At 38.6% G+C, this 16611-nt stretch overlaps 1 protein-coding gene across 1 annotated transcript in view; it reads left to right on the forward strand.

The window, feature by feature from the left end:
- Positions 1–6877: 6877 nt before the first annotated feature.
- Positions 6878–16611, forward strand: part of DDX4 (DEAD-box helicase 4) — a 68997-nt gene continuing 59263 nt past the window's right edge. The window contains exons 1-2 of the mRNA XM_082382583.1: positions 6878–7043; positions 15978–16038. Coding sequence (XP_082238709.1) covers positions 6948–7043; positions 15978–16038 — 157 coding nt within the window. The 5' untranslated portion in view covers positions 6878–6947. The remainder of the gene's footprint in view (positions 7044–15977; positions 16039–16611) is intronic.

Here is a 16611-nt window from a genome sequence, read left to right on the forward strand (position 1 = left end):
CAAAATATGCCACTTTGGCATATTGATTGGTTTGAATTAAAGGTACTTGAGAAACAGCCAGTGCAAGGACACTCTGAGCCACCTTTGTCTCCCTGAAAGCAGGATATAAATCTTCCATGTGAAAGGTACCCACAACCCCCTCCACCAATACCAGAAAGGAAGAGGGCATCCTTATCACCAGAGACAGGGAATTTAGGGCCTTCTCATCCCTAAGCAGATCTTGTTACTTCACCAATCTACTATCACAAGGCCACACTACTTTGTCTTGTCAATTCTTCACAAGTTTATCGTTTCTTTGTCTAAAAACATATAAAAGCTTCCTGCTTTGGTCACTTCTTTGAGTCTCATTTTTATGCAGCTCCCATATGTATGAAATTTAAATTTGTTTTTGTCCTTTTAATCTGTTTCATGTCAGTTTAATTATTGGACCAGCCAAAAAGCCTAGAAAGGAAGAAGGGAAAAATTTTCTGCCCCTACAACTCCATGGGTGGATGTTTCAGTCTGCTATTGAGGGACTTTTGAGTTATTTCCAATCTTTAGCTTTTAGTTCTGCAGTTAATAACATTGTGTATATGTCCTTTTATATTTTTTTGCCAGTGTGTCTTTGAGATAAATTCTAGAAGTAGGATTATGGGATCCAAGGGTAAATGCACATGTGATTTTGCTAGATGATGTCAAATTCCCATGGGATATCCCCAACAGCGATGTATGAGGGTGCCTGTTACCTTGAAGCTTCTCTAGTAGAGTGCATTATCAAATGTTTGCCATTTTAATAGGTGAAAAATTGCATCCTAGTGTAGTTTTAATTTGCATTGCTCATAAAATGAAGAAAATTGAGCATTTCTTCATGTATTTAAGGGTTGTTTCCTTTTCTTTTTTGTGAACTCTTTGTTTATATCTCTTGCTATTTTTCTTTAGATTTTTTTTCTACTTTTAGATGCTCTCTCTATTACAGATATTAACCATTTTTCTGGATTATGTTGGAAACTTTTTTTCCCAGTTTGTCATTTGTCTTGTGGCTTTGTTATTATTTTTTTGTCATGAAACATTTTATATTTTCTTTTGTATATAGTCACAATATGTAACATTATTGCTTCTGGATTTTGAATCATAAATAGGAACATTTTTCCAAGTATAGAGAAATTCATCAATGTTTTCTTCTAGTTCTTGCATGGTTCTATTGTTTTACATTTGAATTTCTTATCCCATTATACGGTATGAAGAACAGGTCCAATTTTATCTTTTTCCATGTGGATATCTAGTTACACATAGAGTATTTTTGTAAAGAAGAAGTAGTCAAGTGTCAAGGACTGCTAAGAGTTCTGTTTGTTAGGTTAAAAATTGAAAACTGTCATTTGGGTTTAGAAACAAGGAGGTCAAGGTGACCTTTTCAGTAGCAGTTTCAGTGAAGCAATGGGGGCAGAAGCCAGATTGTAATGGGTTCAGCAAAGAAATAAGGTGGGATAGTGGAAAGAGCAAGAGTAGATAACTCCTTATGAAGTTCTAAATTTAAATAAAGCCTTTTTATTAGGCACCATATAAAAGAATTAGCATTCTAAAAGACAGATTTCAGGCAAAAATGTTTTTCAGTAAAATCCCTGCATCAGTCAGGGACCAACCAGGGAAATAGAAGCCATTATAAATATTTAAAATAGAAGGATTTTTAAGCTTTGTGAGAATTAGAAAACGGCACCTCATATGGGTAGATGGGGCTCAGCAGGAGCATGACTTGGTAAGTGGAGCGCAGGCTGAGTTTAGCTCCTTCTTAGAGCCTTTTGGCTTGGTGCCTTTGTGCAGAGCCCAACCTCCAGAACTGTATCTGGTGGCCCTGGTTATACCCATTTTACAGAGAGAGAAATCAAATAACTTGCCCAAGGTCACAGGTTAATAAATGAACAACTACAGATTACCAGTGCTGACTTCTCAGCCAATTGCTAGTGATTTCTTCCTCTCTGACTTTTTGAAAGCTCCAACCCTCCAGTCTTCGGAGGAGTAGATAAAAAAGAGTCATTCCTGGTCTAGGTTCATGGATGGGACCAGGTCACTACTTCTCCTCTTGAGGTGAAATACTTCCCTCTTTTATACCCAGTATGACTGACAAAGATGACATTCACAAATCACTTTTGCCATTTAAGACACAGAGAACTCAGCTTTCTTTGTTAGACGTACCTAACATCTAGTGGGAATGGAAAGGACTAGACCTTGTTATACTATGCTTTCCTAGTAACTGTTTACCAAATTCCCCATAATTCACTGATGAAACACCGTTTCACAGCAAAGAGCCAAAGACCCCTTAGTCTTGTCCCAGGTCCCCGGACACAGTATTTGACTCTTTATCCTTCATTTACTTTAAGCTCTCATTAAATACACTTGTAAAGTTGCTTAGGGCCCACTGAATATATCACGTCATATAGGAGGTCTGGTTGATTACAAGCAGGCTCTCTCTCTCAGGAACACTAGTTAAACTCAAAGAAGATTGATTTCTAAAGCAGAATCTCAATGTATTAATTCAAAGTGGGAAGCAATAGGCTTGTACATCTTATTCACTGCACCTCCTTTCTCAGTATCAAAATACTAGGGGGAGTTGAATTATTAATCAGGAAGTTGCTAAGTGAGCATGGAATCAGAACAAGTACTGATGAAATATCTTTACCTCACTGTAGCAAAAACCTCTCTAGTGATCAGTGCCTAGATCCAGTCTTTTCCATTTGCACCAATATTTCCCATACTTTAGTCATTTGATACCACCTTCATGATTTTTGCTATTCCTGCATAACATTGAGACTTAGTTTTTCTCTAACTGAATAAACTTTTTAAACTTAAATATGTACTTTAGCCTCATCTAAGCAATTATATTTCTGAAATCATAGGTTTGATGATTTCTAATATACATTAATATATTAAACAGAAGCACTAAAATAACTACCAAAATGAAAATTGTCCATGAATTATCTAAAATCAGTGGTATGTGTACTACAGTTTCACAAATACTGCCTTAGCCATTACTGGAAAAATACAGATATTTTTGTCTCTCTGAACCCTGCTTGGTATGCTGAAAACCCCTCTCTGATTACTTTCTTTCTTAGATGTTTTACTAGCACAAGTTGTGCTAGCTCTCTTGGAGACATTATAACCTACCCCCACCTCCTTTTGTGTTGATTTACAGGGCTCCAACCTGCACTATTTAATTTTTTAGTCTGTCGTATGGTTATGTGCATAATAGGAGATTCTCAAATGTTTATAATACTTAAAGATGAACATCTAACTCTCCCCCACTTGAGGTAATCCATGTTTGTACTACTGGTAGATTGAAGGAATTTTTAATAGATTTGACATGGTGCTAGGCACAGTCCACATCAATTAAAAAAATCATTATTTGAATAATGTGGAGATAATATTGAAAGCATAAAATCTAAAATATCAGTTCTCTTTATCTGCATTACTTTGAACTTAACTTTATCTGCATTACTTTGAACTTAACTCTCTTTATCTGCATTACTTTGAACTTAACTTAATATCAGTTCTCTTTATCTGCATTACTTTGATTCCAAACTGAGAGACATCTTTGAGGAAACTCTTGTCCTACCTTATTATATGGGATTTAGAGAATTTGGAGAAACTATATATAAGCTTTCCAGGGAATTTTGAGACACAAATCTTAAGGTTTTAAGTTCCGTTGTTAGCCATTGCCATTCTTTTCACTAGAATGTCCCTTGATAGGTTAATTTTATCTATAGCATTTAGCATAGTACCTGGCATACAGTAGGTGCTTATTTAAAGCCTATTTAACAGCTGAATGAATCCCTGCCTTTTCCCTATGTTGTGATTTAATACCATCACTAATTTAAGATCCGTTAGATGGAACCAGAAAATAGAATACACTGGCTTCACTTTCTTGGGACACACATTAAGGAGCAAGTGTTTACTAAATTGTTTGTCCTTTTTCACTGTTTATGTTCAATTTTTGAATTTCATTATTTTCATCCATTGTTTATCCTTTCCTCAATATTGAACTTCAGTTCTCGTCAGAATTCACTTTTTCTTAACCAGGGCTAGCTCTCAAAAATTATATACATAGTGTTTCATAAAGAACTATTTCATTGAAAGCAACAAAAAATCCCTTCTCTCCAAGATTTAACAGCAGAGAATGTTTGCTAAATGTTTTAAAAAATATGCTCATTTTAGAAAATATCTCCAAACTTTCCATTCCTAAAATAAAAAATCTAGTTGGTTATCATTCTATCTACACAATTTCATATTTTGCTCTTTTCACTTAATAAGTATTTTCCCGTGACATAAAAAATTTTGAAAGAATATTCAAAGTGAGTTAAAATACCTCAGAGGACCCTGTGTACAAATTCAGAGCACCAGAAAGAGTATTTGTGTCTCTCCCCCTTACGTATACAGTGATTGAAAGTGTCAGCTGCCTCAAGGGTACGATGCGAAAATTTTGTTTAAAAATAGAAATTGCAGGGGGTGTGGGTTCCACCCCGGTCAGGGAGCTAAGATCCCACATGCCTCGTGGCTAAAAAACCAAAACATAAAACAGAAGCAATATTGTAATAAGTTCAATAAAGACTTTAAAAATGGTCCACATCAAAAAAAAAAAAAAGATAATTCACCTTGAAAATAGTTTGACAAAGTTTGGTGCTAACTAAATAAATCCTGACATATTTTTGACGGAAGATACAGATCAGTAATGGTGGTTCTAGAGCTGAAAAGTATGAAGCGTGCCCATAAGGTACCTCAACCTCTGTGCCTGAGTGCTGGACTGTGTTGGGACTTATATTTATGAAGTATTCGGGAATTTATTCAAAGATTCAGAGAACGGAAAATGATGAAAATAGAACCCAAAATGAAAATGACACTTTTCAAGTAGTCCGTTGTTATGCCTTTTGGAGGGATGGGAAAATATGGAGGGATTTCCCTGACTTTTTGTGGGGCAGAACAAGAATATCTGATTGGTGAGAACGTAAGTACCAAAATGACCTTCGGTCACCCTTAGGTTTGGCCAGTAACTCTAGGGATATAAACAGGTGGGCCACAAATCCAAGCGCTGATGAACGACCTACACCAGCAGAATTTCCTTCTTCCTTCTAGATCAGAGAGCGTCTCCTTCCCAAAGAGTTGGACCCCAACTCTATAAGACAAGCTACTTTCTTTACAGCTTTCTGGGTATCAGCGTGACAGCCTCATCCCTGCCTTCACTGGGAGGAAAAGGAAATGCACCACCTCCACCGGTCTCAGCCATACGTTGAAGCACTCGGGAATCCCCCGGATGTGAAGCAAGCGCCTCAGAAATAGGCCAACTGCCAGGGACTGCAGTAAGCAAAAAGGGGAGAGAAAACGCTTAAAGAGGTAGGTGGGAGGGCATTTTACTCCTCTTCTGTTTTTAACTTGCATACGGAAATTCTATAGCCTCTCCAGTTTGAGGACCCCACCCATGAATCTAGAGAAAAGCGGCGCACTGCCAGCCTCCTACCCCAGGCCTAACGGGCCACTCTGGGAGGAGCCTAATGGGTCCAGCCACTGCGGCCTAGAACGCCAACAAATAGGGTAGGAGAGGCTGGAGATGGGGGCGGGACGTCGCGGCTGACTGACCGCTGATTGGCTGATGGCACTCGTCTCCTGGTGCCATTTGTTGTTGGAGCAGCGCACCTGACACAGCCGGCGTCCTGCACGTGCAACCGTTTAAGCGGCGTCAGCGCCTGCGAGGACCCCGGGAGAGCAAGAAGCGGAGAGGTGAGTGGGCCAGCGGCTTTTTTCTCCCCGGTACGCGCCTCATCCCGACCCTCTGGGCTTCCCAGTAGCTGGACTTTGGGCCAACTGAAGGACGGATGGGGTGGGCGGGGGTTTGAAGCCGTCCTTTGGCGTCATTCTGCTTTCTGTCGGAGGGTCCAAAAGCACCGTGGGTGTCCGAAGTCTGAGGTTGAGGCCTGCAGAGGAGGTGAAGGAGCTTTTTTGACCAGCCCCTGCTCGTCTTTTTCTCTGAACAGGGATGGTTGTAGTATCACTGTGTATAAATCCTGCTTGGCGAAGCCAGTACTTTGTTGGAGGTATTTGGGCCACCGAACCACTGCTTCCTTCCCTGCCAAACTTCGAGGCCTTGATTCTCCCCGCTCCCCTCCCCCCACCCCACCCCCCACCCCACCCCCCACCCCCCCTACCCGCCCCCCGCAAGAAACTAAGTCAAAAACCTCAAGCTAAACGTCTTACCTAATTTTGAAGGGAGGCATGTGAAGGGAGAAACCTTGAGTAGTATCTGAAAAATTTCCCTTCCCCTTAATATACAATAAGACGTTTGGGGACCCTTCGATGGAGAAGATAAATTCTATCAGCAGATTTTGGGAGAAAGCCTAAACATCAGTGGGGACATGGTGATTGCTAGAGTGATTAGGTAAGTGGCTCAATGAATTTTTAAAGATAAAAAGGATGGACATAAATGCTGTCTCTAGGGAAGAAACAAAACTTAATTGCTTTTTTTGCAAAAACTTTTGGGAAGGATCAACACTTAGTTGAGTAGTTTGGAGGGGTATATGTGAAATGATGAGGGTTTATGCTTTTTTTTTTTTTTTAAGAAATTCACGTTCTTTTATTTATTTATTTATGACTGTGTTGGGTCTTCGTTTCTGTGAGAGGGCTTTCTCCAGCTGCGGCAAGTGGGGACCACTCTTCATCGCGGTGCGCGGGCCTCTCACCATCGCGGCCTCTCTTGTTGCGGAGCACAGGCTCCAGACGCGCAGGCTCAGCAATTGTGGCTCACGGGCCCAGCTGCTCCGCGGCATGTGGGATCCTCCCAGACCAGGGCTCGAACCCGTGTCCCCTGCATTGGCTGGCAGATTCTCAACCACTGCGCCACCAGGGAAGCCCAAGGGTTTATGCTTTTAAAGATACGATTCTGATCTCTCTGATTCTAATTGAGGCTAAATGTGCATGTTTGTATTTTTATGAAAATAGAACTGGAAGCCACCATGGGAGATGAAGATTGGGAAGCAGAAATAATCAAACCTCATATGTCTTCCTATGTTCCTGTATTTGAGAAGGTAATAAAATTTAAAGTTTGCAGTTATTAAATGCTGCTGATTTTATCGAAGTTGAAAATCACTGTTGTGAGAAAGTTCTAAATTACAGTTTGCTGTGCTTATCTCCCTGTGATTGTTATTAACTATCTCATGGGGAATGATGAAGAGGCACGCTAAGCCTCAAATAGAATAAAATAGTCTGAGGTAATTTGATAATTAAAAACTAAAATGTATATAATAATATTAACAATTTAATTTAAATCTCAGTGATTTAGGACTTGTGGGTGAAAGCAAGCTTATGCTAATGTGGTTGAATGTCTCTGAGATACAGTCATATAGAAAACTGAAAAAATATAATTTGATTTTGGTTGACGTTTTGAATTCTGAAAATTGGTTTCATACAAGCAGGGCTCTCAAGATAAAAACATTAGGCTGATTCAGATGGTAACATCAGTTTGATCTTCAAATGTACAAATCAGCAGATCTTTTTTCTCAATGGTGTTTGAAGAGTTACGTTGGAATTCAGAAGAAGGGGTTATGGAGTGGGTTTTTGGATTTCAGTTTTGACTTGAAAATTGACTTAATAAGGTGAACAGACTCTACTTTAGAAGATAGTGTATTTTAACGGGTTGCCTTTACATAAGTGTTACGTACTTGAAAATGTCTCCAAAAGTTGATTTTTTTCCTTTTAGAATTTCCAGTTGGTGTTTATGTTAGTCAGTTCTGACACTTTGTATTTCAAGTGATGTCTTAGTGGAAATTTTTAATTTACCCCAAATCATAAGATAAGTAATTATTTGTCTCAATTGGATTTGATCTGTATGTATATAAAATTTATATTAAAATACCTAAGATGTTAATCTGAATTTATCGTGTTTCTTGTTTTGGGACTTATTTTAGAAGTATCATCTTTTGTATGTTATCTTTTTATAGTCTTCCCATCATAAAAATATTAGAACACCATTGGGAAAAGAGGAGAAAAATCACCTAACAGTCTTGCTCACTAGCACAAATGCTCTGTTTTTAGTAAATTTTCTTCTATTTTTCCCAAACATGTTTTTATATAGATTGTAATGATAGTACATAATAATAATTTTTGATTTCAGCTTTTTCACTCTTCAGCATTAACTATTCCATATTACTAATTTCCTAAAAATAATTTCTAATGGTTATATAATATTTCATGGAATAGAGCTACCATAACATAAATAATTTTCTGTTGGTGCGAATTTAAGATGTTGTTATCTTTTCACTGTAATATTGTCACGAATATCTACAGTTTATTCTTTGTTTTAATTTGGGAGTATTTTTTTCAAAAATGGAATTACTTGGTCAAAGAATATTTTATGGTTCTTTTTTCCCCTGGTTCTCAACAGATTTGTTCTAATACAAAGTTTAACTCACAGATACAGATGTTCTTCCACTTGGACTTGTCTAATTTTTATTTTTTCTTACTCTGAGATTTTGTCTTCACTAAGTATTCTTCAAACAGTATACTTACTGCACTGTAGCATGTTGTCCATGGTTATTGCAAAGAGTGTCTGAAATTGAGGATGGTCAACTGTCAGGCTTCCAGATTTACCTTTTGGAAATCTTTGTGCTATTCAGTAACATACTTTGTTTCTTGATATTGGTCACACTGACTTGAATTTTAATTTATGTTAACATTTCTGCCTTATGATTCTTAGTACCTATTTGTGTGGGGCCAGTTTGTAGTAAACTTTTTGCACTTGTCTGCAAACTTAACACCTGGTACTGGTTGTGCAATTAGTTATTTGACCTACTTGACTTGAAGGAACATGGTGCAGTCAGTGGCTTTGTTTGCCTGCCTTGGTTGAATAAGAAATGTAGAAACTAAGGATGAATACATGACATTTTTATGTAGGAAGAATCTGAGGTCTTTTCTTCAGCCTATTTTCTTTTAAAGGCACCATTTTGATTGGTTGTTCTAATTGAATTTCCATTTCGAGAGACAGCTGGGCTTCCCTTTTGTTCAATTTATATTGGCTCTGAGACCATCTTGGATTGGTAACAATATCTGTGATCAGCCTTTTCTTTTTTTTATTAATTTTTAAAAATTGGAGTGTAGTTGATTTACAATGTTGTGTTAGCTTCTGCTGTATAGCAAAGTGAGTCAGTTATACATATATCCACTCTTTTTTAGATTCTATTTCCATATAGGTCATTACAGAGTATTGAGTAGAGTTCCCCATGCTATACACTAGGTCCTTATTATGTGATCAGCCTCTTCGGAATGCTTCTCAGGATTCGTATTTGGAGATTTAATATTGATATATGGTTATATAATTTTGAACTAACAGGCTACTGTTCTGGTAGTTCTTAGAACTTCCCTATTCTAGTTTTTGAAGTGAGTGTACCACCTGAAGGTAGAATAATAAAAGATGTGGGGTTGAGAGAAATTTGATAATGTAACAGTTACAGCAGTCCAGAAATCCCAGTGGTTAGGCATTTGCACGTTGCATGCAAACTTGTTGGGATGAGTGGTGGAATGGATGAGTATGATGACTGTAACAGGATACTGGGTTTGCTTGCTAGTTGTAATGTTTCTTGTTAGGTGACCGTGGGAGTAAGTCTACACAGTGATCACTTCTGTCTGATCTTTTTGCCTTTTTTGTGGCATATTTCAGAAGGCAGATACTCTTGTGATTAAAGTGGAAACAGCTTGAGATAATTAGTCCATCCACAATTATAATTTTATTAAGCAGTAAAAGCAAAGTTTGTAATAGTTGTTTAGATAAGAAAGTAAAGTTCATGGCTTCTTTGTTCATGTTCATACTGCAGTTCTGAAGTAGCAGGGGTGGTTGGACATCATTGGGTTGGCAGACCTAAGGAAGTTGAGGTGCTGGAGCCTGAGGAATATTTCTAGCAATTTCTGCTGCTAGTCATCAGTGAGATGTGGGAAGATACTGTGTCTCTTACTCAAGACCACAGAAAATCATATATGCTGAATAGGAGCAAGTTGTGGGAGATACACAATATGTTCATCCAAATAAAAACCCAGGAAAGTGCTCTCACTCATCTCCCAAATCTAAATGATGGAGTCAAGGGCAGAGTGGCAAAAAAGTATGAGAAGGCTGAGGAGAAGGCTAAAGAGACTGCAATGATGGTAGAAATGTTGGTCGAGCTAGTCCAGGGGATAGAGAAAAGTGAATCCTCTTGAAGGAGGATTGGCAGTTTATGACCAAAGGATTCCAGTGAACTGATGGAGGTTGGCTGATGCCCACGAGAACCTAAAACCAGAGAGTCTTTCGTTTTCTCCCCTTTTTTCTCTGTATATACTCTGTCCTCACAGTAGGTTTGTGGTATAGTCTGCAGTTGATAACATCAACGTGAGTTTTGATTGCTAAATGTTTTTGTTTGGGGAAATAACTTTTATTTGGAAAATACTGTCACGTACAGAAATTAGGGCTTAGATTGTAAGCGTTTGCAACAGACATATTTGTTCCTGGGCTTTGGTTATTGTTTCTGTTTTGAGGTGCTTTGCTCTTTCTTATGTGACATGATAGGTCATCTGGAACCTTAGGTCTATGTGTGATACATGACACTCGGAGTTGGAGTTCTCTAGCTCTGGAGGTGCTGAAAGAGCTGCATTAATTCTAGAAGATGACTCCATGCAGCAATTGCTGGAGAAACTGAAGAGGGGACCAGACTTCAACTGGGAATGTGAATGGGGCTGATCTGGCTTGGACTGATGAATCAGAAGAAGGGATGGAGGATGGTATTGTCTGTATTTGGGAGCTTTAATTTCTGTTTTAGATCATAGGAGGAGAGATGTATTTTGTTCAAAATTTAAATTTTATGTGGCATGCTATCTGATGCAACCTATCTGGTCAGTTTATTTGGACAACGTAACTCAGCTTTATTTGACATGGAACCTAGAATAGGAGATGAGATCTTGGTATTCTGTACAAGTTGATTTAGTACTCTGATGCATTTCAGGGTATTCTGGGCATAAAATGGAGGATATTTGCAAAGGCCCTTAAAGGGCTGGGGAAGAAACACATGGAACTGTCTGTATAGGTCCCTGAATGGACAGGGAAGAGGCATCTTCAAGGTTCATAAGCTGTCCAGCTATAAGTTTGCTTGAGTAGCAGACCTGACAAGTAATTGAGATCAAAACCCTACCATGTTTTAAAAAAAACAACTTAACATGTTAATGGAAGTATTCATTTGTTTGAAAAGACAAAAGATCTAAAAAAAAAAAAAAGTAAGATATTCCAGAATTGAAAATAATAAGAGTACGTATAAGGTAAAAAGAAATGTGTTCATCAGAATGCAAATAGATTATTTGTAGCTACCTGTGAGAACCCTTATGTTTAAAACATTTTGAAATTTCTCAGTTGGTTCATTTGGATGGGTAAAGAGATTATAAATATTTTATAGCTAAGTGTTCTAAAAATAAGGTAATGTTAAGACCTAAGACTCATTCAGCACATTTTTATTATTATTATTATTATTATTATTATTTTTCTTTTTTGGCTGCGTTGGGTCATTGTTGCTTCGTGGGCTTTCTCTAGTTGCGGTGAGCAGGGGCTACTCTTCGTTGTGGTGCGGAGGCTTCTCATTGTGGTGGCTTCTCTTGTTGAGGAGCACAGGCTCTAGGTGCACAGGCTTCAGTAGTTGTGGAGCGCAGGCTCAGTAGTGTGGCACACGGGCTTAGTTGCTCCGCGGCATGTGGGATCTTCCCGGACCAGGGATTGAACCCATGTCCCCTACATTGGCAGGCAGATTCTTAACAACTGCACCACCAGGAAAGTCCCAGCACATTTTTATTTGAGCCATACTTGGTGCTGGAGATAGTGGTGAACGTGATAGATAAGGGACTCACTGTCATGGATGTTCTATTTTACTGGGAGAGACAGAATAAGCACATTGAAAATCAAATATAGAGAGTGAAAAATATTATGAAAAAAAATCAGGAAACTCTGTGTGTGTGTGTGTGTGAGAGAGAGAGAGAGAGGGAGAGGGAGAGAGGGAGAGAAAGAGAGAGAGAGATATTGGGATGGGGTAGATTTAGATCATGTGGAGAGGAAAAGCTTCCCTGAGACTATGACTCATGAGCTGGAGACCTGAAGGAGTCCCAATAGGACATGATGTGTAAAGATCCAGAGAAGGGAACAAACTTGGGGTATCAGGGCAACAGGAGGAAGTACAATGTATTAGTTTCCTATGGCTGCTGTAACAAATTACCACAAACTAGGTGGCTTACAGTAACAGAAAAATTTCTCTTACAGTTCTGGAGGCCAGAAGTTAGAAATCATGGTGTCAGCAGTGCTAGTGCTGTCTTCCTTCTGTAGGCTCTAGGAGAGAATCCATGCCTCTTCCAGCTTCTGGTGGTTATGGGCAGTCCTTGGCTTGTGGCTGCCTCTCTTTCTGCTGTCTTCACAGGCCTTCTCTGTGTGTTTGTGTTAATACCCTTTGCCTCTCATAAGGACACTTGTGATGACATTTAGAGCCCACTGTGATAATCCGGGGTAATCTCATTTCAGAATTCTTTTTTTAAAAAAAATTTTTGGCTGCGTTGGGTCTTCGTTGCTGCGTGCGGGCTTTCTGTAGTTGTGGTGAGCGGGGGCTACTCTTCGTTGCAGTGCACGGGCTTCTCATTGTGGTGGCTTCTCTTGTTGCAGAGTACGGGCTCTAGGGCGCGTGGGCTCAGTAGTTGTGGCTCACGGGCTTAGTTGCTCCGCGGCATATGGGATCTTCCCAGACCAGGGCATGAACCCGTGTCCCCTGCATTGGCAGGCAGATTCTTAACCACTGCACTGCCAGGAAAGTCCCAGAATTCTTAATTATATCTGCTCCATCTCTTTTTTCCAAATAAGATAACATTTACACATTTCAGGAATTAGGACAATATCATTGAGTGGCCATTATTCAATCTGCTATAGCTAGTATTGCTGAAGCACAGTGAGATAAGACAAGATTGGTAGAAAATGAAATCCGAGAAAGAAAGAGAAAAGGAGGAGAGGGAGAGGACCCTGGAGATAGTGGTGGACATAGAGCTGATAGGACTGGATGGGCTGGATATGGGGAATGAAAGAGAGAGTGATGCCACATTTTTAAATTTAAGCAACTAGATGGATGATGGTGCTCTTTACTGAAATGGGAAATACGTGGAAGATGAACAAATTTGGGAGGGAAAAAAAATCAAGAATTCTGAATTTGCTGTGTTCAATTTGAGATACCTAAGAAAACATGTAAGTAAGAATGCCAGTCAGTAGATTATATGAATTTGTTGGTTAGGAGAGTGATCAGAGCTATAGATACAAATTTGGGAATTGCCTATATATTAACGGGATTTAAAGCTGTGAGATTGGGTAAAGTTGGATAGAGTAAAATAGGCTGAGGGCTGTGCCATGAACTGTGGGGCACTCCAACTTTAAAGGAACATTAGAGGAGGAGCTGGCAAAGGAGATTGAGGAGGGAGTGGCCAGTGGGGCAAGAGGAAAACCAGGGGAGTGTGTGTTCCTTAAGCCAGAGAAAAATGTTGGAAAGAGGAAGGAGAGTCTGTTGTTTCAAATGCTGCTGAGAGTTCTGGTAGGATGAAACATAAAAGTAGTAATTTTATTACATAATATCCTTATTATAAGCTTTTTCAGAGCAGAGGTGAGGATGGAGGCTAGACTAGAGTGGCGTGAAGGAAAAATGGAATATGAGAAAGTGGAGGCAGCAACTGTAGACAAGATATTTTGCCTACAAAGGAGCAGAGAAGTGATAAAATAGCTGGAAGGAAATATGAAGTTAATTTATTTTTAAGGTAATGAAAAAGATTAAAGATTTTTTATGATGAAAGATGAATTCTGTTGAAAAAAATTTTTTTTTTAAATTTGCCTTGGAATGTATGTGGGACATTAAATTCCACAGTCTGAAGATTGTCTAATAATAGTAATTTTTCGATTCTTTGGTGCCAGAGTGTTTCATTATTTTTTATCAGTTATATAATGCTGAAAGTGTTATAACACTTATTAAAACCAGCCCTTTTTTGGGTTCTATTCATCCAGTAATACTTTGGCCACTAGGAAAGAGAGAAAAGTCTTCAGGGTTTCAGTTTAAACAGGGAAAACTGGATTACTTTTCTTGTTTTAATGTCTATGGTAATCATAAATTGGAGCTTTTTACTGTAGCCCAAGCCATTTCCAGGATTCTATTGTCTATTTTTAATAAGTCAGAAAAATAACTGGATGACTTTTGAGCTTTATAAAGGTAGTTTTTAAAGTCATTTAGTGTCTTTTGTGAAAGAAATTTTAGATAAAAGTATTACCTGAAGAGACCTACCTTGGTGCACTCCCTCCAGCTTTGGGTTTATTTAAAGGAATTTATTTGAAAAAATATTGTGATTCTTCTAATGCAGTCAGTTAATTAAAGTATCATCTGTAAATTTTAGGTCACTTTTCGTTTTTAAATTATTGAATTCTGATTTTGATGTGCAAGAATTTCAGAGCTCTGTTCAAAAGTTTTGCCTTAAGTAGAGGAAGCTTGAGAGGAAATAAAGATTTAATGATGATAAGGACATCCTAGGAGTTAGAAGTGAGAAAAATGTTACTCATGTTGTCATTAACCCAGGAATACCCTGAGAAATGTTGGAAGGTTCCAAAATTAACTTGACATTTAGCTATGAATTTTCTGAGTCCAACAGTCGTTACACCATTGCAAGCATAATGCATATGTATTAATAGCGAATAAATTTTGAGACTGAAGTAGGGAAAATGGGACAGTCAGTATTTGGGAGCATTAAAGGCAATCTTGAACTATTTCTGTGACAAATTTGATTGAAATTAACCATGAATATTCTGACCTGTAGCTGGCATCCACCAGTTCATTGGATTTTTAGTGCACCTGCGAGATACATCTGTAGATAAACTGTTTTTAGTGCATAAGTGAGGTTTTCTTTACTTTAGAATTAATTCTTTTTTTAAAAATGTGAGTACATTAGTTTCACTTCATATAAAAACAATTGAAGTTTTAAAATAAATTTCTGTAATGCTTTACTGTAGAAATTGTTATCTGCCACTCTCCTTCTGTGCTCTACTTTATTCTGTACAGTTTTGATGAGTATACTGTAAAATACTGAACTTTGTAATTTATATTGTGTATTGGCAGGTATTGATTTATTCATGTATTACTTTGGTTATTGTAGTAATATAATAATAGTATTTGATTATACTTTTCAAGTAGGGTGGCTAAAGTTTTATTTGAAGTTGGGTGTCAGCAAACTCCATAAAGGGCCAGGTAGTAAACATTTGAGACTTTGAAGGCCTTATGGTCTCTGTTAGGACTTTGCTATTGTAGTGCAAAAGCAGCCATCGACATACGTAGATGAATTGAGGGTGGCTGTGTTCCAGTAAAACTTTATTTACAAAAACTGGTAGCCCACCAGATTTGTCTTGTGGCTGTAGTTTGCTGACCAGTGTTTTTTTTTTTTTAAATTAATTAATTAATTTATGGCTGTGTTGAGTCTTCGTTTCTGTACGAGGGCTTTCTCCAGTTGCAGCGAGCGGGGGCCACTCTTCATCGCGGTGCGCGGGCCTCTCACTATCGCGGCCTCTCTTGTTGCGGAGCACAGGCTCCAGACGCGCAGGCTCAGTAGTTGTGGCTCACGGGCCTAGTTGCTCCGCAGCATGTGGGATCTTCCCAGACCAGGGCTCGAACCCGTGTCCCCTGCATTGGCAGGCAGATTCTCAACCACTGTGCCACCAGGGAAGCCCGCTAACCAATGTTTTAAGTGATATATTAATACGCTATACATACAATGTTAAAGTGAAGGTGTTTTAGAGTAATTAATAAAGGAACATGCAGTGACTCAGAAAATCTTACATTCTATTATTGTTTTGTTCTGAACAAAACCCAGTTGTTAAAATTTTGTAGTATTTGTGAGATAGATTACACATTTTTATTATTCACTGTAGAAAACTAGTCTTTTCTTTTTTCTTACAGGATAGGTATTCTTCTGGAGCACATGGAGACACTTTTAACAGGACTCTGGCTTCATTGTCAGGTATGTGTTAAGGCAAAAAGGTAAAACCATTTTTAGGTTAAGGGCTTCATCCAGTGGATGAGGAGCTGACTAGTAGATGTCTTGTAGAGGATGTTTTCTAAATTTTCTAGTGAGAATTCATTCTGGCTTGAATATTTTGCGTTGGGAGCCACTTACAGCTAAAGGAAAGGAGAGAGGAGAGAGTGTAGTGCTATAGAGTGTATCCTTTGATTTAGTGGGTTTGCTGTAAAACCTTTGCCCAACCTGGAAGTTGCATGTTTGGCTTTCAGGCTGCTTAGGGAATTGTCAGGGTTCATGATATAAGGCAGTAGGAGATTGGACTCTGTAAGGTGTTGAAGTAGGTTGCAATGGTGGTGACCTGTCAGGATAACAACTGTTTAAGCCAAACTCATATGAAGATAATATGAGTTTCTTTGGGATCTGAAAACAAATTTAGGGGAGGTCCTAGGCAAATAAGAGAAACAAATCAAGATAAGGGAGCTGTTGTTTTCCCTTACCACTTATTTCCATCTGGTTCGCCTACATATTTTATAAAGTTGATGTGGATGGGAAGATGGGTGGAAGTGGTAGGAC

The sequence above is a fragment of the Balaenoptera borealis genome (assembly GCF_965194805.1).
Source record: "Balaenoptera borealis genome assembly, chromosome: 2".
NCBI lineage: Eukaryota > Metazoa > Chordata > Mammalia > Artiodactyla > Balaenopteridae > Balaenoptera > Balaenoptera borealis.